The sequence below is a fragment of the Catharus ustulatus genome, chromosome 3 (genome assembly GCF_009819885.2).
Source record: "Catharus ustulatus isolate bCatUst1 chromosome 3, bCatUst1.pri.v2, whole genome shotgun sequence".
NCBI lineage: Eukaryota > Metazoa > Chordata > Aves > Passeriformes > Turdidae > Catharus > Catharus ustulatus.
The window spans coordinates 63,489,732-63,515,397 of record NC_046223.1 but is presented as its reverse complement, the minus strand read 5'-3'; the positions used below and the strand labels follow the sequence as shown (position 1 = coordinate 63,515,397).

Sequence of the window (25,666 nt, the reverse complement as noted above, 5' to 3'; positions counted from 1 at the left end):
AAGCTTATAGAGTTTTTTCAATAATTTACACACTTGGCATGGGCATTGCTACTCTGCATCATGGTTATGCTGACCTCCCAGCATAAGCACACAGCAGTGGGTTCTGAATAAGGTGTACGGTGAAAGGAAAGAAAGAGAGAGATATGAATTAAAGAGTGTGAGAGAGAAAGAAAGGAAGAAAGATAATAAAAGAGAGATCATCAGTTGTAGCCTCAGCATTGATCCAGCTGGAGTATTCAGGGTCCTGGGACACACATCCAGGCTTTGTGGGGATACCTTTTTATAGACATGTGTACCCTGTCCTGGAAGTAAGCTTCTCACTTTCTATGCAAATTAGTTATCATGCACAGTTCTTCCTTCCAGATCTTTCTGGAAATGGGTTGGATGCTTCAAGGGTCTTTGATGGTCTTAATCCCCACTACAGTGCATGCCTACTTCTCAACCTCATTCCCACACTTGCCCTGCACTTGCACTTATCTCCAGGTGCCAGAATAAGGACATCTGTCCCAGAAAAGTGCTGCTCTACCTCCATATGGGCCCCCTCTCCACCCACATCCTGTTCTTTCTCACAGTGTGTTATTACCAACAATCCTTGGTTGGCTTCATGGCTATCCAGCTATCAAGTTTTTGAAACATGCATATTTTACTCCCTTATCTTTTAGGCTTCTACAGAGAACCCACTCTCAGGTTTGGTTACTGATTCTTCTCTGATGTGTAGCAATGCTACAGTCACATGAATGAAAAGTGCTTTGTGAGCCTGGACTCTGCAAGAACTCATGCATATATGAACCTCTTCCTGCTACATTCATATCAGGCTCTGCCCTATGAAAAATACTACTATGTCCTGAGGCACCGTTACTTCAAACAGCTGCATCTTGTGCACCTAAGTGCTCCTCCTGATAAAATTAAAAGCCCAAATCCTTGTACAGAGTGAAAGACCTCCAAAGAAGATCATACGCTGTACTCCAATATTCTGAAATCTATTTTTGAAAGAGTTTACTGTAGAGTACTGAAGTCTTTATGGCTTCCTCCACTTCTCCTTTTTGAAAGGTGAAACAACTGAAAAGTTCGTCATAGTGGAGCTATATCTATGCAGAAATTAGATTATCTTCTGCTCCTTTGATTTCCTGTAAGTTGCATTTAATGCAATAAATAAAACTTGTAGAAGTAAATAAACAAATTATCACAGGAACACGCATACCAAAAGCTATTTAACAGCATTTAATTTCATTGTATCTCCCCTAAGTGTTTCATGGAACTTGTTTAACACCTTAAAATGTAATACTAAGCATGCCTACATATTTCACAGAAATATAGAAAACACACCGCTAAAATGAAAGAAGGCCAATTTGATAAATGCATTGTATTATTAGCATAAGCTAATAGTTAACTCAGCCCTTACAACAGTAATGAAACTGGCCTTTTGCAATTTAACTGTTCAACATCAAGTACAGCTGAAGAAATTATAGTTCATTAATTTATTTACTAAAGAAGAAAAGGAAATTACTGCTGTGTCTACCTACAAGCCCATTTTGAGATCAATGCTATGAGAAATGGGCAGTTTTCCATCTCTGCACTCTCATCCTCTGCCACAAGACACCACTTTTAAAATTTGACTGACATGGCAGGGACACACCTCTACTTGGACTGCAGCAGCATTAGAGAGGAAAAACGAGGAAGGGGGAAAGAGACTCTGTGTCTCAGAAGCACTCAGATACAATGGAAGCCCATTTGCAAGGCGATGTCAGACCAAATTTTCAAAGTCATAGATGTGTGTAAAAGACCTACACAGACATTGCCCCAGAGAGATTTCTCAAAGGCACCAACATGAAGTAGAAGATAAGACAGCTCAGAATTCAAAGTTAGTTATTCTGGCTATTGGTTGGTAGCACACTGCAGCAACTGCACTCAGACTATTGTGATCTGCTAATTGCACAAATGGAAACTGTCTCTACCCCATATCTGTCAGTTTATTGCCCAACAATCCACTATCATTCCTGTCTTCCTGTTCGAAGTCCTCAACCAATCCTGCCAAATCTGCTCTCCTTACCTTCACACATTGTGTAAGCACAAGACACTCTTCAAGTTTCTTCATAAAGGAAGCTAAAGCAGGTACTTCAATTATTTTTAAAATTCCATCACTCAAATCAGCATCACATTCACTTCTGCACCTCACTGAAATGGCTGCAGTGTCGTGCAGAGCTGTAAAATACATTAACATTTGGCAGCAGAAAACAGAAACCACCTTCAAGTGCTCAACACTGAAAAAAAGTCAGTATTTCTTGAAAATATTGCAAAAATGCTCAGCTGTCTGAGCAAGTTTCATACTTGCACCTTCTTCATTACTCAGTTTTGCAGTAATAATTGAGATAAATAATTACAGTGTCAGAAGCTTTATCTTTCCAATTTTCATATCAGAAGAAGTCTGAAAGGAAATTAATTATCTTGCCCTTGTCCAGACTGGTCTAATTTTTTTTTCTCCTAGTAACATGTTTATGATCTTTATAAGGATACTGCTCTTTTGGAGAATCATACTGCAACAACACAAACAGCTAAGACTGAAGAAGATTTTGAGAAGACCTCTTCCTCCTGATTAAAGATGGGCTGACATAAGATGCTTTCATCATTGATTGACATAATTGTCCTTATGTCATCAATAAATGTGCCGAAGTTCACACAATCCTCCCCGATCTAATTTAAAATGAGCCAGCTTAAAACAGAGTGAAACAATTAGCCACAAGAACTGCTACACGAAGAATGTATCAGTAATATCTTAAACCAACTCAGCTTTTGTACACGCCTCTACTCTAGTAGAGATGTGCATCATGCTGCCAGACTGCATTTCAGAGGAGGTCATCAGAATGACCTAGGTCATTTTGGTTCAAGTGAGTAGCTCAAATTATATCAGCATAGTTAATAAAAATAGAGATAAAAACAGAGATAAAAATAAGAAAATATTCCAGGCCAAAACCAAGCAGTTTGGTAGTTTTAAACAGAGACTGTGAAAAACAGAACTGCATTTGAAAATCTAGAATTAAAAGTAGTCACAACAAACTCATTTTTGGTTTTTTTAAAAAAAATGTCCAAATAGTTTATTCAAGGAAGAAAACCAATCTCTGATTTCTGTCTCAAGTTCATCTTTTGTCATTTAGTGACTGAGGACAGAATATCTGTTCCACCAATATTTATTTATAGTCCTCAAAAAACCTCCGGAATTTTGTCCATCAGTATTAAAATTCTCAAATTCAAGAGCAATAACAGCACAGAGTATGTTTCTCTGTCCTGTTGCTGTTATTAATTAAGTCCCATTTGCTTCTCCTGAATTGCTGTTATTTAGTTGCACTGGATGGGTGTGTAGAAAGTAATGGAAGATGGATCAACAGCTGTAGTTATTATGAAAATTATGGCAGTGCATGAGAGGAATTGCAGCTGCTCAATTCATGCAAATAAGAGCTACTTGATAATGCCTATAATTACACAGCATGTCAAAACAGCATAGCTGGAGTGTAAGTAGAGAAAAGATTTCCATTTCATTATATTCCCATTCCCTAAACGCCTATTTGGAGATAACAAGAAACACTTTCTGCCGACAGGCTCACAGATACAGAAAGGTCTGCTGAGTCTCCCAGGTGCATTCTCCTGCCAGCACTGCAGCTGTCAAACACGGAGCCTCTCTGCTGCTTCCCAGGCATTTGTAACATAGCCTGGACTCACATCACAGCTGGGGCTTCAGCTCACTGTGGGCTGAGCAGATATGAAGAAAGATCCAGCTACTTTCAAAGCAAAGGAAGACTGTTTCCAAGCGGCTCAGACAACACAGATACCATCTCCTCTATCCAAAGCCTGTTCCTGGAGCCTGGAATGGCACTGTGATATTCTAGTTTACTTTTGAGTGTACCTTCTTTCAACTTATTCAGGGCAATTCCTTTCCCACTTCAGGCACTAAGGCCCTCTTCAAGAGCACATTTCCTTTTCTTAGATGTAACCTTCACTAAAAGTTCCTCATTTCAGAGATGCTGCTGACTGTGCTTATCCTGTTACATCTGTAGGCTGTTTGCACATTAGCAATGGTTTATATAAAGTGACATTTTATTACTTTAGTGTCTTCCCATTCCTGTTCTGCCTGTTTAATTAAAGCCCTCTTTTTTTTTGCCAGTTGTTTCATGCTAGCAAATCCCTGCATCTGCATAAAAAACAAACAAAAAACAGGGATAAAACCTCATTTGTTTTCCTCTGCATCTCAAACTCTGCTTCAACAGCTGTGCAGCACAAAATCATGTCACAAATAATAAACCCAGAACAAGAAATACAAGAGTAATGAAGAGATTTATTTATTTATTTATTCTTACTTATGACATTCACATAAAGAGACACATGGAGATACACAGTTTTGCAACCTTCCTACCTCTCACTTAGGGGTGAATTGGACCCACTTGGTGTGTAACACAGTCAGTTGCTAAAGTTCCTTACTGCTCTTGTTTTACACAGTGATCCAAACCATATAACCTAGCAGAAACCACAACTTTTTTATTGCTGTGAAGTCTGATGACAAAATCTCATTGCAAATACATTGGAACCCAGGAATGTGACTCCTGGTAGAAGCAGTACCTCAAGCTTCTCACATTTCAGTTGGACAATCATTAAATCACTGACCCGACATAGCAGCTACACAACTTGTTAGCCTTACCTGAAATCACATGCTGTGGTAAGTTCTGCTCCTCCTCCAAAAGCTTTTCCTTGAACTAGTGCAACACTGATCAAAGGCAACCTACACAAGAGACTTCAGTAAGCAAAATTCATGCTTTTAGCCTTTCAGAAGTTACAAAACAATTCAACCAAACCATTTCTACAGTAAAAGTTGAGAAAAATATATTGTCCAATTTTATTCAAATAACTGTATTTTTGTGAGCAATCAGCACAATACCAATTCAACTTATGTCAAAATTACTGTGGCATAATTGATACAGAATTCCAAAATGAAACATCAACACAGATATTTTAAATGGAATCAAAATAAATATCATGTACTGAAAAATATGTTACAAAAAATACCTGCTATAGAATATACCTAAGAAGACTACCTACAAGGTGTGTCAGGATACACAAGATTCGACTCTAAGCCAGTGCACCACAGAAAGCAGCAGAAAGCTGAAGGGCTGGGTTATCTAAAATTAATGAGATTTACCATGACAGCTTCAGCAGCTTCTTCAAACAGAGTGCTACTATCTCAGTCATCAACAAAACTTTGTTTTGCAGACAAAACCTTTTGAGGAAAGCAGCAATCTGTTATCTTTGTTGGTGTTGTATTTAATCATGTTCAAGGTATTTAATCATGTTCAAGGTAATTCAAAGGACAGAGGGAAGGAAGAGTATGTTTCCCCATTGCTGATGTGAAATGAATACCAATGAACAGTGACTTAGGATAAGATGCAAGTTCCCTAAGAAATTAAGACAGCTGAGTAGTCACAGAATTTGCACACTAATACAGCTGTTTCATCTTTTACTATGAAGAGACATTTAGCTTTATGAGGAGTTTACAAACCACATGCAGAAGTCAGCATCCTAATCATAACCACATGTCTGGTTTTAGTTCTCCTTTAACAGAAGCACCAACACTTTCTCACAGCCCCAGTTCACTTACAAGCTGTAGCACAGTTCATACAATACATAGCACAAGTGAACCCACTGGAAGAGGGCAATCTCATTTTTCCTGAGGTTTATAAGAAACCAGAAGATGTGGGTCTAAGACGGTTACATCCACACCCTAATGCATTTGAGGCACCTCTTTCAGGATCACAGTCAGCCTCAGCTCTGAGGGAGACTAATCCCATCTACAACAAATGTCTCCGAACAGCTGCTCAGTGCTCCCCCTGAACCATGGCTTAAAGATACGCTAAGTCTACACACCTGAGGACAGGGCTTAATCTTCACACATCGTTTTCCTCTTAGCTTTGCCCCATCAATTTTGACTGTATGGAGACCAGCTTATGCAAATGGCTTCCAATCCTGAGGACTCCTTACTGTACTACTAATATAAGTATCCAATCTCCTGGGTAATTTTACAGAAAAAATGTTAATTCATAACATTTTCTCATATAGCTTATTTGAAAACAAAGAATATTTGAAAACAAAAAGTATTCATCTTCAAAGAGCTCTGAGCAGAAAAAAACAGACTCTACCACAGATGGATTTAATAGAAACGTGACTTCTTAAGGGAACCTAAATCTAAAGGAAAGGGTGTTTTTTTCAGAAGTACCAGATGGTAGAACTGACTACACTCCTCTTGTGAAGTGGGAAGATTAAATAAATACATCAAATAAATGTTACCTATTTAGGCTGCATAACCTGTTGTTGCTTGTTATTTAAGAGCTACCAACTTCCACTGAGTTAGAGAGGTCAAATTTCAGAAAATTTGAAGGCCTAGATTTCCTTAACTCTGAGTATCTCCCTGCTCTACACATATAAGCCTGGGTTTTTTTTTTTTTTCCCTGTTCCAATCTCTGGAGAGTCTAATAGTTGCAAAATGTTAAGTCTAATTTAAATCCATAAATACCTACCTGATTAATATGTGTGAATACAAGGCCTGAGATTCAAAATTATGTACATAAAACTATGTATTTAACTTTAAACATCTCATTAAAGAATTAGCCAAAATACATTCGGATATTTATAATTACTTCATAAATGGGTAAATAAAATATATTACCTCATAAGTCTGGTTAAGGTGTTTTGCATAAACATGCACATATACATCCCATCCTACAATGAATAGGAAATTAAAAAATGTTAAGTGGTATTAATGTGAAGCAATTAAACACATAGGTACAAAAGATTATTACATAGAAGGCAACACCTCTATCTCTAGAAGTCTTAGTTGCAAGTTTCTAAGAAAGCATTTTGAGAAAAAATCATTATCTATCTGCCTTCCCTGTCATTATCATCTTTCTCAGACATCTAGAATTAATCAAGAACTTGACAAATACCTGGGCTAAACGATCCAGAACCACCCTGTTCATATACATATTGAACTGAACCACACATACTATTTATGCCAGATTAAAGAAAAAAGTAATGTTTGGACGCCATATAAAAAACAGGCAAAAATGTCAGCACAGCTTTAAAATAATAAATAAAATAATAAATAAAATCCAAACATCTCTTTACCAGAATTTACTGATTTCTAAAACACGGTTTTAAAGAAGTAGGCAAGTTAGAGAATCTGCCTGAATTAAAAGCCTCTGACTCATACCTCAAGGAAAGAAAAGATATGCATTAACTCTCCAGTACATCTCTGGAATAGGACCTTGAAATAACACTAGGCCAGTTTCAGGTGATTTATTGTCCATTTAGTCATGTATTCCCAAGAGCTACTCTGCCCAAAGACAACCAGCATTATGACGTTTAGGCACAGATCAGTGTCAGATGTGAGCGCCATGACAATTGCTACGTAAGAAGCAGTATATTTAGTTTTACTGCACTAAAGGGCTGCTTGAAAATTTTAGCACATGTTGATTTATAAAGAGGCTTTTAGTTATCACTGTAGCCATCTCCTACAACCCCTAAGAACAGTAGCAATATTGCTATTCCAAATTAAAGAACATTCAAATCCTTCATGATAGCTGCCTTAGTAGTAGTAGCAGCTAGGTTCAAAACCCACACAAACATACAAGGCACCAGTTTTCAGACACAGACTTGCACAATTCCCATATAACAACTGTCAGGATGAAGCTGTACAAAGCTCTTCAGAGAACATGATTTTTCACTTCATCACAGCAGAATCCTTGCATTCAAATTGGCCTTCTCAATTCATGACAAAATCCAAAATGGTAATTAAAGATTCATTCCAGAACAGAAAAACTTGAAAAACACATCTATGTCTAAGTACACAAAAAGAAAATTCTTCCTTCTCTCAGGTGATAGAGAGATCCCAGAGAAAAAATGCCTGCACAGAAAACACTAAAAAAAAAAAAATATATTGCTTGAGTCCTGGCAAATAAACCCTTTAAACCTTCCTGACAAGAAAAATAAGGCTACTATTCAGATAAAATACTCTAAGGGTTGCTTGCTACAGTATAGTAGAAGAATTATATTTGCAGCTCTAATACTGTCCTTGAAGTAAGAAGATATGTAACTAGCAGAAAGGGAGGAAAAATGCAGTAAAATGCACTACATATGGAAGAAAAGAATTAATAGCTTGGAGTGGGCTTAGAAGAGGCAGGGAAGAACAAAGTCACCTTCATAAAATAGAAAACTGTAATGCTGGCTCTTTTTGCTGCAAGAGCTTTGAATCCATTCTCACTACAGACAAAACAATACTTCCAGATTATCTCCAATTGCTCCAAAGTCTTCTCTCCACAGCTTATATTGGGAACCTCTGTCCTAGGGCTTCTAGACAGGGACCAAGGAAAGCAAAATTCTCATTTGTGCTTCTTCCTCTTGTTGTTGCTGTTTCAAGAGCTATTCTTGCTTTTCACCTAGGCAGTTTTTCAAGCCTCACTCCAAAATGAGGTTCTCACTCTATGAACATCTTACAAAGCCTTAGAAAGACAGAAGGAAAATATTTTTTAATTTAAATTCATTAACCTTCTGTGATTTGGTTATGTAATGTTAGCACTCAGAAAAGAAAAACGGGCAGAAGACCTGTTTGCTTCAGAGTTAGGAACAACTGAATATGGGAGAATGTACACAAACAAAAAGGAAAAGAATGAAATGGAAGAGGAGGACAAAGAGCCACAAGGGGGCACGAAAATCCCTCAGAATTCTTGGCCATTATTCTGCCTATTCTGCACCACAGGGAAAAACAAACTGTACCAAAAATTATGAAAAATACAGTCCTCCCTCAACCAACTGGTTGAATAAAATAAGTGTTTTCTGCAATTACTAAAAGCTACAGGCTAAAGCTGTCTTGAAAAAAAAATATATAAAGGGAAACTCATTTGTTTGAGCATGGCGCTAATAACGACAAGGTTGTGGGTTCAATTCATTCACTTAAAAGTTGGACTTACTCATCCCTATGGGTCCCTTCCAACTCAGAATATACTGTGATACTGTGAAAGACATACCAATTCAGGCATGAAGCTATTCAGTTTTGGGGGTTTTTTTGCCTTGAAGATGCCTGTGCACAGAAAACTTAACCTGAAACCAGACAAAAACACTCTCATCTGTACCAAGTTAGAGAGAAGAGTTCTGTAAGACTGAAGAACAGTAAATGCTATTCCATATTCTAGTAAAGCTTTATTTAATAAAGACTATAAAATCTCACCAAAGTGGGTGGTTTAGGAGCTATTATAAGGAAACTCTGAGCAAAAGATAAATAGTTTAAACTTTCCAAAGGTAATAGAAAAGCAACTATGTTTAACAATTCTTGAAGCACTTCTGGTGACTCTTAGGCTTTAATTTCAATACTAACATGAGATCTACATTCTGTGCAGAGAATTCTCAGCAAAGTTATAACTAGCACCTATACATTTCATTCTGTCCAGTATATCTGTTATTGAACCTAATCCTCGCAAGAGCCCTCTCTGTCACTGCAGTGGCTCCAAGTAATTTGTACAAGCATACAGAGAGAATACAAAATGTATGGAAGCAGAATCATGGAGATTTACTGAATGAAGAACTCTGAAGGAAAGCCTAGAATGCAAATGAGAAAAGAACTGACTTTGCTTGGCTTCAGCTATTTTTCTGTTGGTATAATGATCAAAGAAGTTAAGAATTACAGATAAAAAAAATCATCAATTTACAAAAAAGTCACATCTATATTTTTAAAATTACCAGTTCTTATAAAATATCCAGAAGAAAACATCCCCCAAATCCATTTATAGATATAAATATAGATATAAAGCATGACATTTCTGTATTAATAAAAGCATCTCTCTTGTGGTGTTCCAAAAAGGAAACAAAGTGTCCTACACCCTTTGAAAAACCAGACTGTCCTTTTTATTTTATGAGGCCAGAAATAAAATCTAAGACATTGTGGGGTTTATGATATTTAGTTTCATCAACAGAAAAAAAAAATCATCACTAAAGATAAATATCAGATTAACTGGTTTTTGTGTTGATGTTCATACTGGAAGGGCCAGTTAAATGTTTCATTTACGTGGTTAAATCCTGAAACTTGGCCACAAAAAAGCACTAGGGTTGCCACTTACCACAACTACCAGGTCTAAGAGCAGCACAGGAAGACCCTCTTCCCTGGCAGCTGGCAAAGCCCTGTTTCACACATTGCCAAGTCCACTTATTAATCCACAGGAAGAACTGTAGCACATGTGAAAGTTGTCCAAATGGGTGACATGAGTAAAAATTGCCATCAGACCCCAACATGTTCATAGTTACACACAAGATTCACATGACTCAAGTACAGAACAAGAATTGCATTTGTTCTTCCATTTTATGCAGGTCCAAGCACAGTTTTGATAAAATAGAAACCTTTCTGTAACAGCAGCCATGATACTTAAATTTCTTTTTTTTAACTTTAGAATATGAGAAATTACTACTTTTATCTGTTTCTAAAGGTCAACCTAGAGAAGCACAGCTTATCTGACGTGTAAATTCACCATATACTGCTGTGAAAAACTGAAATGACATTTTTAAAAGAAAAGGCTAAAAAAAATATACAGCATAGTAATTTAGAGTTATGAATCACTTCCAATAACAAATAATGGCTTGAAGGGCCTGACAACATTTTTTGTTTACCATTAAAGCTCCAATCTGTGACTTGCATGTAAAATTGCAGCAGAAGTGTAGTGCAACACCTCTGTCTAAAAAAATTTCAAAAAATTAATTTTTCTCTAAAATGATAGTGGGTATTAAGACTTGCCTGGGAGTTGGATATTTCTTTGACAGCATTCAAATCAGATCCTGAGCAAAAAGTGTTTTCTGCACCATGGATTATAAGACCTTTGCCATCCTTCCAGTTTTCCAGTTCGGTAACCCTCTCCTGGAGTTCTACCATCATAGTACCTGCCACAAGAGCAGAGAAACAAAAATTTTAATAGGAAATTATTATCACCATCATGTTTTTGTTACGTTTTCCACATTTTGTAAAAAAATGGATATTTTTTTTACTTAAATACACTTATAAACTTTATACATTTTTTATACTTTCTCAAGGGAAAGTATAACCTTAAATCCTGCACACAATCACCAATGTACATTTGTTCTTCAAGGATACACTTCCCAAAATTCCAAAGGATATTCTGTATGAAGGATATTTGTGTTACACTCAAAAAAACCCCAAAAAACCCCAACCCCCTGCCCCCCCAAAAAAACCCAACAAAAAACCTCCAAAAAACCACAAAGAGAATCCCCCTACCTGATTTATTTCTGCTTGGAATTGTGTACATTAAGGGCAGATGAATTTATATGTATCCATCCAGATCTGTCCAACTAGTAATTTTGAAATTACCAACATTGCTCCCTGCCCAAACAATTGGCAGAGCATAGAAAAGAATTATGTCCCTGGTGGGCTCAAGGCACAATCAGTCAGTGTTAACAAAGGTACTTTTCTAAAGAGACTCTGTTTATAAAGTATATCATCATACAGTACTAGCTTTTTATTTCTTGTTTAAACATCCAATTCACCATAAAACACCATAAACATCATATTTGCTTAAGCACCCTTCCTGACATGGAACTCTACAAACTCCTGTTTCAAGAGCTCATCCTAGACAGCAGCATCTTCTACAGGAATGGAACGTACCTGCATTAATTTAAAGCTCTTCCTCTCCAAATGCCTATGACTCTGTCCAGTTATATGCTTAAGAGAAAGCATTTACAGAAACTATCTTCAGAAAGCAGGATACATACAGGCTGATGACATTCTCAGCTTTACCCTTCTTTGACAAGAATTTAGATGGATAAGCCTACATTCTTCAGATAGAAACATGCTTTCAATTAATACTCTCAAGGACTCTGTCCTCTGCCAACAGTGTTACTTTTCTAACTCTATGCCTGCATGCACAGGACTCATCCTCTTCTGAAGTTTCCCATTAGCAGCCAATCCATGGGACATTTATGTTTTCTTCCTGGTTTGTTTGTTTTTTTCTTACAGTTCATTATGAAGTAAGCTACCCAGCACCACATAAAGAGTGAACACCCAGTCAAGCACTTACCCCTTAGGCTTGGTCTCAGTCACTGAAATAACAGTTTGACAATATTTCTGAGGTGGTCAATAATTAAGTGAGTATTACATATTATATACCAGAATATCATTGGGTAGGGTTTTTTTTTTAACCCGTTGTCAAGTCCATACTATGATCCTCTAAAAAATCCCAGCAGTTCTACCAGTTGCTTTCCTTTCTGTATTTATATATAATTTGGTCATGCTTTCTGTATGCGGCATGTTACATTTGCTTTCACTGAACTTCACCCTGTTGATCTTGAGGTCTTTGTAGCAGCTAATCAAGATCACTGAATGCTTCTCCTCTACTCCAAAAAATATTCTCGCAAGCTCTCCTAATGTGGGGTTATCTGACAATTTCAGCAGTTCAACTTCTATTTCATCATCCAAGCCAGGAATGAAAAAACTGAGCAGAACTCGGCCTGGATGTGATTTTTGTGGGTCTTCACTTGAAATGCTTTTCCTGATGGCACACTCAACAACTTTTCAACAACGTTTTGGAAATTCTGCTGTTCAAACAGACGTGCATTAACCCTGTGGATTTTACTTATTGCATATCTGCCTTCTTAAGTCTTCTTAACAGAAAGGCACTTGGGCTGGCATCCAAGCTTTGCTAGAGTCAAATACAGTAGAACCACTGTGGTTCTTTTAATAGGCAAAGCAGTGAGGTATTGAAGAGCCTTTCCACAGAGTGTCCCAAGCCAAAAATCCAGTTAACCAGAAAAAATGCACGATCCATATGAGCTTGTTACATGCAATAGTAGGGGACAAGAGACACTGGTCAGAGCCTGTTCTATCCTCCTGCAAGAAGCTCTTTTCCATTCCTGACAACACTGAACTATTATTTTACCAAAAGACAGAGTTTCTGATGTTCCATATAATGAAGAGGGCACAACACTAAAGCAAATCCTCCTTCTGCCAATCCTAGTCTTTCAGTATTTGATAAAACTAAGTTCATGCTCTTTACAGAATTAGTAATAAATAACAATTTGTTTGCATATTAACTATAATCTGAGAATATATGTTTTCAAGATAAATGCTAGAAAATAAAAATTATCATCATTATTTTCTAATTCCTACAGGCTGGCTTTCTTCTCTTTTAAACTACATTCAAGTTTAGTTCATTGAGAGATTGGTTTGCTGAAATTGGTTCTACCAGGCTTAAACTGACATTATTAGTATTTGTTTCCAAAGAGACCATTTCAAACAGGTGGCTATCAGATTCCAATTAAGAAGAGAAAAATAGGCATAACAATCTCCCTATTGCCCATTAGCAATTTCCCAAAAATTTTGTCGTCTTTGATTTCATGAGTTGCTCGAGCTTAGAATAAACACAATTCCTTTGAGATTAAAAAAAAAAAATCTGCTGTGTAAAGTAAATGCCTGGAAAATAGAATTTCCCTCAAGAGTTTAAAAATGTTTTGCAGCTTTCTAGAGGGACCGTGCATGGATATATAAATTCAGATCTGCCACTATTCAGAAGGTCTGAGACACAGAATTTACAGAATTTCATGGGGAGGTAGCTGTATCTACAGGCTCTGGCTGATGAAATCAACCAGATTCTGCTGAGGCAATTCAGGGGTAGTACGTCCCATCTTGCTCCTTAAAGAGTATTATTTGATACACAGCTGAAGGCAAAGGATTAAGTTCCTAGTAGTTTCTCAGCAGCTGCACTTTGTAGACAATAATGTTAAAAATGAAATTAAGATCAGTATAAATTTAGATGTCATATTATTCACTGCAGCAGTGAAAGGGACAGCCTGATTTTACTTCTACTCTCCCTCCCATTAAAAAAAAAGTCTCTAGCAGAGGTGTACAGCACAAAGAAGCAATATCTCTTGAACTGACAGTAAGATTTTCCAGAGCAATTTTTTGTGGCTATTGCCTAGCAAAATGGAATACAGCTCTCTACAGGGCTCTATACAATGCTGTAAAACAGAACTGCCTGATCCCATGGCTCATTTATTATATGCTAATGAGGATCCACAACAAAGACAGAGCTATTAATTTCCTCAGTAGTTTTTGTAGCTCCTCTTTGCTACTAGAGCATCTAATTGACATACACTAATAAGTTATTTTCACAGCAGTCCTGTAAGGAGAGAACAGATTATTTTACAGACAACTAACTGAGCCAGAGAGAAAATGTCTGCTAATGTCTGCTCGACTCCAGATGTGTGATATGATTTCAGCACATTAATATTACACAGAACATTGTATAGGCAAAGAACAGCGATCAGTTGCCTAAATGGCAGCTGCACCTGCTCAGCACTGACACCAATCACTTCTGAACCCCTCCGACAAAGCACATAGAAAACAGAGAACATGTTTGCAAGTTTCTACGAAAGTTTGGTTTAAGCAATTTGACTTTTATTACTCCTGATCTTCAAGAGCAGAAAAACCCAGTCTACTCTCTCCTTTTGTTGTTCATTTCTCATGCCCCTTTCAACTTCCACAACAAATAAGCTAAAAGCACACAGTCTACAAGGTGTACATTGCACAGTTCTGAGTCAAAAATAGAAACCAATCTGTAGAAAAAGAAGAAACAACAATGTAATTATGATTGTATAACAGCATGTGTGCTGTCAGAGACGCATGCAGAAGGACAACCTCTATGCTAACATCTTTTAGCTACAACTTCTTCAGTTAGGTAATGATTTTATACATTGGTTTTTTAAGCAAAACAAAAGAGAATGCAGCAACATCTAGATGTATTACCACCAATTCTGCTGCTCTCTTAGGTTTCCTTTCAGCTAACAATCACCAGTGCAAAGAGTAGATTGACATTCTGCATGTAAAGGGTACACTTTGCTAGTGTGTTGCAAAATGCTTGCTCACAGCAAAGGAACACTGAGAACTGGGCAGGAAGACAGGACAGCAACAAAGAAATTAGCAAGATGATGCAAATGCAATACTTCAAAACATTAACAGACAAAACCATTCTTACAGTAAGGGCTTATGCACAGCTCCAGCTTGGGCAGATTCACACCCTGAACCTGTGCCACTCATATCTGAAGAGATAAACTGGAATAATCTAAATAATTAAGAAGACAGCAAATATACTCAACTTTGAGAACAAAAACCTCTTACAACACAAGATTAATAAAGGGCACTTGGTTTTGACAGCTAAGTATTCTCCAGTGTAAAAACATATTAAGTATATCACTGACCCGCAACAGCTGAGAATACCCAGCTCATCTGATGTTTAATTAACCAGTCACTGATATTTAAGACATAAGGCAAATGAATAAATAGAAGCCAGTTTGGATGAGTGGGAAAAACCAAACTACACAAGTTTGATGTACAGGGATGGCTTTAGGTAAAGAAACAAGAAGTAAACACAGTCTTTCTACATCACCTGCAAAAGAGAGGTGGCATCTTCTCATGCCCACAAAAATGCCTTCCATATTTCCAGAGCAGTGATGACAAAATGAAAGGAGATGCAAGAAAAAGCTCAGTGGCAGAACTGTTTAACACTTAAACAACACGGGGAAAAGCACATTCTGCAAGACAGTCCCTGTGTCACTGAAAATTTCTTAGATACTTAATGACATTTATAGCAAAGTTACTATGCAAAACACTGGAGACATTTGCTGCACATCTGAATAAAACTTAGACATTCATTCTTTTAACTAAGGCATGGTAAGGCAGAGTGTTTCACTTCCTTCAGGAAAAAATGTCAAAACAGGTAACTGAACAAGAGAAAAACCAAAACCAATCAGCAATCCTATCAACTAATTAATACCTGTAAATGCATTCATTAGCTTTGGGTTATTCAAAGTAAGTATTCCAATGCCATTGTCTTTTTTGGAAAGGTTGATGGATCCACCAGAAAACTGTTGAAGTTTCTTCTTTATCAATTCTTCCTCATAGCCATGAGCACCATTATACAGTGACAACCTTCTCTGTTGTAGTATCCTTTTCTTTGTAGTCTGAAGTAAGTTCTTCCACAGAGCAAGGGCCATTTCTGGGAATACATGGAGTGAGTGGAAAAAAAAAAAAATCAGCAAATTTCCTTTGAAATCCACTTCAGTCCTTTGAAAAAGAGGGTAGTATGACAGCAGAAACTACTATAAAGGTGATACAATCATAACAGTTGACAGAAATTACTACAAACTATTTGCAAAATTATTGCTTTGACTTTATCCCCACAAAGTTACCAGGAGTTTTATGGAGTAATTTTAGTAGTTAAGACAGATATTAGCACCTTTTAAAATATTTTGTAAAATTTACTAAAAAAGTATTTGCCTACAGAACACAAAAGAGGCTCAAAAAGTATAGTAAGACTCTTATGTATCCCACTAGACCAATTTATTCTGTATTAATCTTCTAAATCCTCCCTCACTCTTCCCTCTAAAAAAACCCCAGGACCACCAAACACCACATCTAAAACAAAGGAAAAATCCTATCATATCCCACAGCTTTCAAGATCTGAATGTCCTGCTTTTCTGTAAGCAAATATCAGAGCAAGACCTTCTCAAGAGAAATACTTGAGGAACTTAAAAATTAAGAACTGAAGATCCTTCTTATATCGAAGTCTGTTCCCCATCCCCTAATTCCATTAAAACAGTTGTCACACCCCATATTAAAATTAATCAGTCTGCCTAACCCGATTGCTATGTGCTTTTCCCAGTCATCCCAGTAGCACTTTGAGTTGATCTCATTTGGGCACAGAATCTGCAAGGATGAAAAGTATGCAACACTATTATGCACTGAGTGCCATAAATGCATTTTATACAGGTAATAATACTTCTAAACTATTTCTGTGTGGCAGTATACCTATGACTTATTCCTCTGCTATTTCCAGTCTACATGTGGAAATATGTGTATGTTCCTGATCTACAGTCATACACTGTATATGTATGACTGTAGATCAGGAAATGACAATAAAGTAATTATCATATATTACACTTGATCTGCATCTCTGCCTTAATTTATTTACTTTGGGAATGGGTCTACTGCAGAAAGTGGTTTACAAGTGACTTGAAAGAAACTGAGTAAAGCCCGAATGGGAAACAGCTGATCTGGAAATAAAGTCATCTTAGAAACCAATCAGAATGGGAATCAAAAGAACCCCCACAGGACATGGGGGGGGGAGGGGGGGGTGGTAAAAGGCTTCTTATTTTGCAATTTGATAGAGTAGTCCTACCTTTGCCCCGATGGGCTTGGCCATTCAGAAGACATGGTAGATGCACATTTTTTTTGATAATTGGGAAAAGACATTCTTTGTTTCTGAATCATATTTGGAAGAAACAAGATACTTTCAAAATTGGCAAGCAGCTGTTGCAAAGTTTTTCTGAGGTGAACTCAGAACACAAATTCACTGAGGCAGAATTTGGTGACAGGTATATTGTACGCTCTGTTGGGGTATCTTACAGTTTACATACTCAACATTTTTTAAAACCTTTATTATTTACACATGATCAAGTAAATACACATTTAAAAATACACACAATTATCTCCTAATGAAACAATGAACAGCCCTGTCAGGTGAACATTTATCTTGTCACTGACTGTACCATCATACACTAAATTTGAAAATGCTTCTGTTGGTACAGGTATAGTCTTCATTCAAAGGGAGGAAGAGTTTGCAGAGCAACTGCACTATGGATGTGAAGGAACATGCAGCAATATCAGGCATCTGTGAAGAGCCATCTATGCCAGTAGATTTGTACCTGTCCTGCCAAATTGGATCCACCAATACCACACAATCTCACAAGCTCAACACAAAGAAACAAGTAAGGCTTACACAAATCTGTGCCTTATAAAATCATCTACACAATAAATTGTAAAGTAATTATTTTTAGTATCTGTTGACAAACACACTCTGGAATCTGTTATGATAAACTTTTCCAAAGTGTAAACTAATAAAACTAATTACAAAATTTAATCAAGTTTAAAATCTAATTGAATACAAGATTCATTACTTCATAAAAAACATTCCCTGACTGCTGCTGCACCCAAACACTCTCCATCTATGTGCATTCTAATATTTGCAACACTTGAACTACCTCCTTTCAGAGCTTTTAAAATTTTATTTAAAGAGTGAAAATGGGTTTCTAAAGCTCATTTCTTTTAATTGATTCTTTTTATATTCAGGCTCTCAAGAGAGAGGCAGCCTTCCCTTTTCTCTAAAACCTCAGTAGTCATTTCTCAGCATATATTAATACAATAAAACTTTCCATCCAGCTACTACTTTTTGCTCAGGAGAGAAATACATGGGACAGTGCAGCCTTTCCTTGTAAAGTGTACCTTGAACAATCACCTCCCAATTTTTAATGATTACAAAGTATCCCCAATTCTCACACAAAAACAGACTAGCTTGAATTCTCTTGGAAGCCCCAACGACTAGCATGAAAGCAAAGAGGAGGGGGAAGAAAAGGCTGTTCTGCTAACTTAGCCACTTGCTGACAAACTTTTTTCATGACTTTATACACTACTGAATTTCTCATGACAAGAAATATACTGAGCAAAACAGACTTAAGATATGGAAATTTTATTCCAATGGAAAAAAAGTCTGTCATTTTCAACTGCATGGTTATATGCATTAACAGCTCTTTAATATTATCACTATGGTAATAAAGAACAGCAGCAAGTGCAGGATTAGAAAACAAATTGGACACCACCGCCTGCTGATCATGACTCATGATTAATGACTCATGCAAGGTATAATCTTTGAATTATTTTCTTTACAATCATCTCTTACAGTACCGGTCGGTGCCCAATACTATTTTTTAATTTAAAAAAAGGATTATTTTAACAGTTCAGTCTGTCTGAGCTAACCACTCAGGAAAAGCATGATAGAAAAAGCTAGAGCTCTCAGTCTAAAGGGATTTCTGCTGATATCTGGCAAACAACACCCAAAATTTCAATCAGTACAGAGCACTCACAATCCACTGCAAGACTGCAATCGATTATTTCAGTATTTTGCATGAAAGCAGTGAAAGATGTTGCAATAACACCAAGTTGTAGGACGAGTCAAGAGACTAAAATTTTCAGATTTTCAGTTTAACACAATCATATCTAATATAGGAAAATAGACAGTAGACAGTATAGGAGTAACAGCGGTCAATTAGCATCTTTTGTATGTTTTAAGTGCTATAGCTTTATATATCACTGATGACAACTAAGAGAGAAGCCAACAGTATGGACACCAATAGTTTTTCATTCCACAGTTATTATAACTCTTACATAAAGCAACAGTTTAAATCCCATTTGCCACTCAAGTGATTTTGTAACACCCTTGCCTGTGGGGTAGCAGACTGTGGGTTAATATAAACACATCGAATGCCAGCCAGCACTTCAGTACAAAGGACTGCAACACATTATGCAAGAGCAGCACACATATCTACAAGAGCAGTACATGCATCTACATGCAAGCATTCACAAGCTCTGTATTTTTGTGCATGCAGATTATCAGAGGCCTTCTGACAGCCTCTGGCAACTGTCCAGATAAAATTCAGACCTCACTATGTTAATAAAACAGTAATAACACCAATAATAAAACAGGCATAACACCAACATCAATAGTCCATAACTGAGAAGATTCTTTAGGAAATTACTAAGTCTTGAACAAGCATATTTGCCCTTGCCATTTACCACTATTCTGTTGCAACTCAAATTTTTCTTTTAACATGGGATGTATGAAACAGCAACCTCCAGCAATACTGCCTGAACACAAAGGTATCTGGCCAAAACAAGGTAAGGGGCTGTAGGTAGCAACTTTCTAGAAGAAAGGATAGAAGAACTAAGGCAAACTAGAGAAGTGAATCTTAGGAGCTGTATGCTCAAACAAGAAACACTGCATTACAAAGCTAGTTAAATCCACAAGTTTAAATACATGAGCAAGGAAAATCCCAGTCAAAAAATGGTGACTGAATTATTAACACAAGTCAGGGAAAAAGAAACTGGGGAGAAAAAGATGCAGAGATGTGTTTTCAATACATCAGGGAAATAAGCATGCTCTTTTATCTGGGGCAGGATGCGACAGGTATGATATGCAGATATAGATACTGGGGAAAAAAACCCCATCAACTGAATTTCTGGGTTTGGATGGAGGTATATTGAGATTAAGCATAACAGAAATAAAGAGATTCTACAGACAAAACCCACAAAATAAATCTCAGGGAAGAGAAAATATTCAAATGGCATTTAAAAAACAATTAGAAAGGCACTTTTGGGACACTGCCAAAGGCATCAAAGGCACTTGGTCAAGAAAAACAAGAGAAACCAATTTGATGAAGACCTTTGGCAGCTGCAATTTCAGTGACAAACACAGAAGTGCAAAGACAGGGAAGAGTTAGAAAATGTGAACTGAGGATGATGATGAGATGAATCACAATTCAACCAAGTGTGGATGTCTTACCACTCACTTTAGAAGGCATTCACCTGTATTAGGAAGCAGTGACTGTGACTGTAGATGTTTCACCAGGTTCCTGCAGCAGCCAATTACTGGAAAGCAAGGGGTGGCCCAGTGCTGAGGGCTGGCACAACTGACCCTATTGCATGAAAGCAGATGAAAAGGTGGTGATGGAGAAACAAAGCATGAAAATAGCCCATTTGTACAAAAAAAAAAAAAAAGTGGGTTGAAAATGAGTGAAAATAACATCTGACTGTAATCCTGGACAGTAGGCTAGTGGGTGATTATGGGAAATAAAAAAAAGAAAATAAATTCTGGTATTGGACAAAGAGATTCAAAAACAAAAGGAGGCCAGCTTGGTCTTACAGTGGAGTCACTAGACCTTCAAACACAAGAAAGGCGTAGTAGAAAGGACTCACACAGGATTACTCTGTTGCCAGTTGCTTGTCACCACCCTTTGTAACCTCTGAAGGTTACAAAGCCCTCCACCTACCTCACCCACTTACCCATCCCTCTACTTTCCTTCCACGATTCGTGGGTTAGATTAATTTAAACACCTTGTCCAACAGGTTCTCCCACTCTAATAACAACCACAATGAAGCAAGCTGAGGGCAGTCTCTTCTCCAGTTGGCTTTCTCGCTGCTGAAAGCAAGCAGTGAGCAGATCATAAGCATGCTAAGGGATCAGCAGCAGAAAACCTACTGACAAAACATAATTTGCAAATACAGAAACTAAACAAAGCTGGGGAGCTGAGGAGATTCTGCCTCCTCAACTAGGGGACTGATCCCTCATGCCTTTCTCAAAATGTCATGGCTCTCAAACTTGATGAGCCCTGTTCAAATTTTTACTATGTTGTCTCTGGTACCTGCACTGTATACAAATTAGATGGGATCAACAGTTCCTCCAGTTCAGCAAGTCACTTTAAAAGACTTATGACTCCTCTAAAAAACAGGCTTTAAAAATAGCTGGTATTTTAAAGGACAATTTTTTAGCCTGTGTATTACCGTTGAGACAACAAAAGATTTAGGTGTCCTACTTTCTGGATGCGAACAACATTAGAAACAAAGTTTATCCACCCAAAAGCTGAGAGAACAAGAAGTGACAACACGTCCAAATTAACTGACTGAAATAGCATCAAATAACATACACAGGAAATAAAAATTAACTGGGAAAAAAAAAAATAACCTTTTAACAGAGTAAGTGAAAAAAATCAACAAAACTTGTCTATAGCTTCAGTTTTAAGATGGCTGACCGTTTACACCTCAATTCTGCTTTTATCTCTTTTCTTCTTGTTATTTGCATTGCTTCTGAGCAGCCCATTTCTGAGCAAAGAAAGCTATGGCTTTCCAAACTATTTGTTCTTTGTTTAGTATTTTTTAGTGATCCCTGTAGGCTAGAGTTTAGGTGTGAATTGTCTTTCTATCCCTAAACAATTATATTCTCTTTTAATCACATTTAATTATTCTGAAGAATAGTAAACAAATCACAAAGAAGCATACTGAAGTCCACAGAAAAATAATGACATTTAGGGATGCAAAACAGCTGACAAAGAAAGTTTTTCTATAAATACAGATGACACTACCTAAAAAGATTTGATTTTGGTCCCATGGCAAGTAAAAGATTTTGAGTTTCATGGCAGAGGGCAAGAATCTGTTATCTTCTGCAAAAAGCACTCGGGCCTTCATTTTTTAATGCTTTGATCCAAAGAGGGTCTCTTCACACCTGTCATCAAAGGAGCTTTTATAACTGTGACAGATTTTAAGTTCACTGTCCACTAGATGTGTTTGAGAGAAGTGTAAAAAGAGCAGATGCACAACTTTACAGGAATGGGAACAACCACAGACAACTCACAACCATTTGCCTTTCAGTCACCAAATTTTGAACCATAAAAGCATGGATTCAATTCTAGCTGTCACTGCAAATACTGATACTTTCCCAAAGGTTGCCTTGAAAACGGCAACTTTTGTAGTCAAGAAATATTCGGAATTCCACTTAATTCACAGTTCTTTACTATTCTCTCCTTACCACCACCACCCATAAATGCTCCTACCGACATCAACACCAAAAACCATACACCGAGATCTGAACTGGCCACGCAGCCACGATTCTCCTGTCCCCAGGTAGCAGCACTGGGAACTAGCAGCACCACACCATGACTGCCTGTCACCTGTTTCCTTGGCTCCACACCGAAATTCGGGAAGCAACGGCAACCTCCCCGCACGGTATCACCCTGGGAAGAATGTGAACATCAAGGCACCGATGCGTGGAAGGTACTTCCCCAGCAGACATTTCTTGCTGCGAACCTGCGATGCCAAAATCCCGAGCAGTGCGCTGTTATACGTGGTCAGACCTAGGGGAGCTTTTATGACCCCCTTTTTTTTTTTTTTTTTTTTTTTTTTTTTGTCCCTAAAACGACTTATGTTAGTTCAACCATCAAGGCAGGGCTCAGTGCCGAGCAGGGCCGAAGCCCTGTGACCGGCTGTTTCCAAAGCAAGACCCGAGGTGTCAGGGCCATGCAGAAGCACAGCCGACCTCTCCAGTACCGACGAGGCCACCTCGCCTCCGCCCCGGGCAGCCCGAGGCCTCGCGGGCACCGGGAAGCCCCGCGGCCGCCCCGCCCCACGCTGCCCGGGGCCGTGCATCGCCCCGGCAGCCCTGTTCTCCCGCAGAGGCCCCTTGTTCCCCCGAGGGCCGCGGGCGGCCGGGGCAGCGGAGCCCCGCGGCCGGGCACTGACCTGGCCCCGGCGCCGGGCGAGCAGCGGAGGCGGGCGGTGCTGCGGGGAAAGGGCCCGGCCGGGAACCGCTGCCGCGGCCTCCGGGCCGGGCCTGCGGGCGCCTGCAACCCCCGGGAGCAGCGGTGTCGGCTCAGCCCCGCGCCCGGCAAAGGGGATTTAAAGCCTTTGGAGCCCCGGGAGCCGCCAGGAGAGGTCTTCATACCACATCCATAGAGAGATGGACCCCAAGCACCGAGAGGTGTGCCTGAATTTGTGCAATTTTGAAGCAGACGATACTTGTCAGCTCCAAGGTTGCTAAATACTACGTAAGCAGGTCGTCATTATTGTTGTTTTCTGCACCGATCGCCTCCATCTCTAAAAACCAAGCCTCGTGTTCCTATCCAAGTCAGGGTAATTAAAGATCCTCGTTTCTCTGCTGGCTCAGGACGAGGTCTCTCCTCAGGTGGCTCCGGTTTGGACCCGAGCTGCTGCCGGGATGGCCCAGCCTGGAGCGCCGGGACCCCGCTTGCTGTGCCTGGTGTTGTGCAGCAGGCAGGAGAGATGTTAGCTCCCTGTCCCCGTCGCCACAAGGAGACTCTTGGGCTCCCCATTTTCACGTCCTTCTATTTTACCTGTCAGCCTGAGTGGGAGCTCTTTACAGCTGGCCGCTGTGCCTCCCCGGCTCCAAGTGCCGCTCACCTGTACCCAGCTCTGGCAGCTGAGCCAAAGTGCCGAGACTACCCTGGCATCAAACTGTAATTGTGTAAACTTGAGGCTGGCATAAAATGGCACTGTCATACACAAACCTACCCCCGGGTTCGCCAGCAGCCAGATCAAGTGAAATAAATGGTTTCAATGCAGATCACTAAGTACTTCACATATTCAAATAATATGCAAATATGAGCTAGTCTTTCTGTGTCCTTGTTGAGACACATACTTAAGATGACTCGGTTTAAAGTATTTGTAGCATGGCTGAAACATTTTCTGGAAATATGTCTTCTCCACCTTTATTAAAACTGTCTTTCAACCCAACTGTCAATACAAATGTTCCAAAGTTGGCCCAGTTCTTTAAAAATTATGATTGATTATGTAGGGGATTTAAACTAATCATTTATGTGGAAAAACAAAAGCTTTTCACGCTGAACAGATACTTTCAGCTTGGTATTGTTCAGAGAATCGGGAATGTGAAATAGTCTAGTCCCAGGCAGTGCTATCTTTATACAATAGAAGGATCCATTTCTATTTTACAACAGCGTCTGCAACAAGCAGGCTTGCCTCTTATTTTTCCTCTTGGGTTCACAAAGAATTTTTCCAGCAGGAGTCAGCCCTGCAGTTGTGTCTGGAAACCCTCAGTAAAGATCTGTGTGGGTGAAGCAGCTCTCACCAGGTCCTGCTCCAAGGGCTTGTCCTCTTTCGGAGCGGAGCGATGCCCAGGCACGTCCCGGCTCGGTCGGAAGCAGAGGAGCGCGACGGCGGCTGGAAGCTCATGGTTTTCCAGGTAATATATTGCCACCTAGCAGCGCTTGGTGGAAGTAGCACAAACCAGACCGCAGATCCATAAAGCAGTTTGCCTCGTTTTTGTTTTATTGCCTTGCGTCATATAGGACATGATGAAAAGACTAGGATGCACTCAGAGTGAAGAATGAGGACTGTAGGAAAATGAACAGGTGAATGAGATCATCTTCGAAAACAGACGTTAAAGACCAGACAGGCTGTAACTTTCAGCAGGATGGTGATTAGTCCCCTGGATGTTTGACTGTACAATAAGAGAGAAAAACAAAGAGAAAAAAAATGTACAATTCTGCAAAGTTGCTTACTCTTATTATTGCAAATAATTCCACTGATTTCAATTACATTTTCTCCTTGCATTGCTGAACAGTACTGACCTAGGAGAGTCACGTCACCACCTGAATTATATAGAATGTGCCCATTCCACATCGCCAACCCCGAAGCTGGGTTGTACTGGCTAAAAGAGCAATGCTTCACTCTTGGTTTCAAGGCTGCCAGACTGAAATATTGAACTCCAATAGATACAGAGCTCCCGGGTGCTATTTTTATGAACCCCTTTCACAGCAATGGAACAAATAGATGGCTTAGAACAAATAGATGGGCTTAGATCTTAAGAATTATTGGATACTAAGCAACACTTAACCCCACAGACAGTTCATAAAGGGTCCCTTGACTGTAATTTTTAGGAGGCAAATATCATCAGCTCTGTGTGGAAGTGTGGCAGGCTAAAGGATGGTATAACATATATTCCAAAGACTAGACCCACAGAAAAATGTAGACGCATGCATTTTATTCCTAAATTTCTGAAATATTTCTAAAATTTAGATTTCTGGATCCAAAATCATGATATTCAGTTTTTCCTTTCTGCTTCACCCTAGGGGCTCCCAAATCCCTTTGGTGCCTGACAGCTGTGATTCATGGGAAGAGACAATTTATATCAGGTTAGCTAACAAGACTACCACTCCAGCT

The 25,666-nt window shown here is 38.8% G+C and overlaps 1 protein-coding gene across 8 annotated transcripts in view; it reads right to left on the bottom strand.

Moving 5' to 3' along the window:
* Window positions 1-24,655, bottom strand: part of ECHDC1 (ethylmalonyl-CoA decarboxylase 1) — a 41,483-nt gene extending 16,828 nt beyond the window's left edge. Inside the window, exons 1-6 of one of the 8 annotated variants that reach the window (XM_033054414.2) lie at window positions 20,981-21,538; window positions 20,504-20,613; window positions 15,861-16,082; window positions 10,817-10,959; window positions 6,707-6,759; window positions 4,688-4,780 (exon numbers count right to left, since the gene is read on the bottom strand). In XM_033054414.2, the coding sequence (XP_032910305.1) occupies window positions 4,688-4,780; window positions 6,707-6,759; window positions 10,817-10,959; window positions 15,861-16,080 (509 nt within the window). In that variant the 5' untranslated portion in view covers window positions 16,081-16,082; window positions 20,504-20,613; window positions 20,981-21,538. Of the gene's footprint in view, window positions 1-4,687; window positions 4,781-6,706; window positions 6,760-10,816; window positions 10,960-15,860; window positions 16,083-20,503; window positions 20,620-20,980; window positions 21,539-22,625; window positions 22,757-23,209; window positions 23,290-23,820; window positions 23,980-24,572 lie in introns of those variants that run through there. The other 7 variants (XM_033054416.2, XM_033054410.2, XM_033054411.2 and 4 more) reach the window with 7 other exon arrangements.
* Window positions 24,656-25,666: the final 1,011 nt, after the last annotated feature.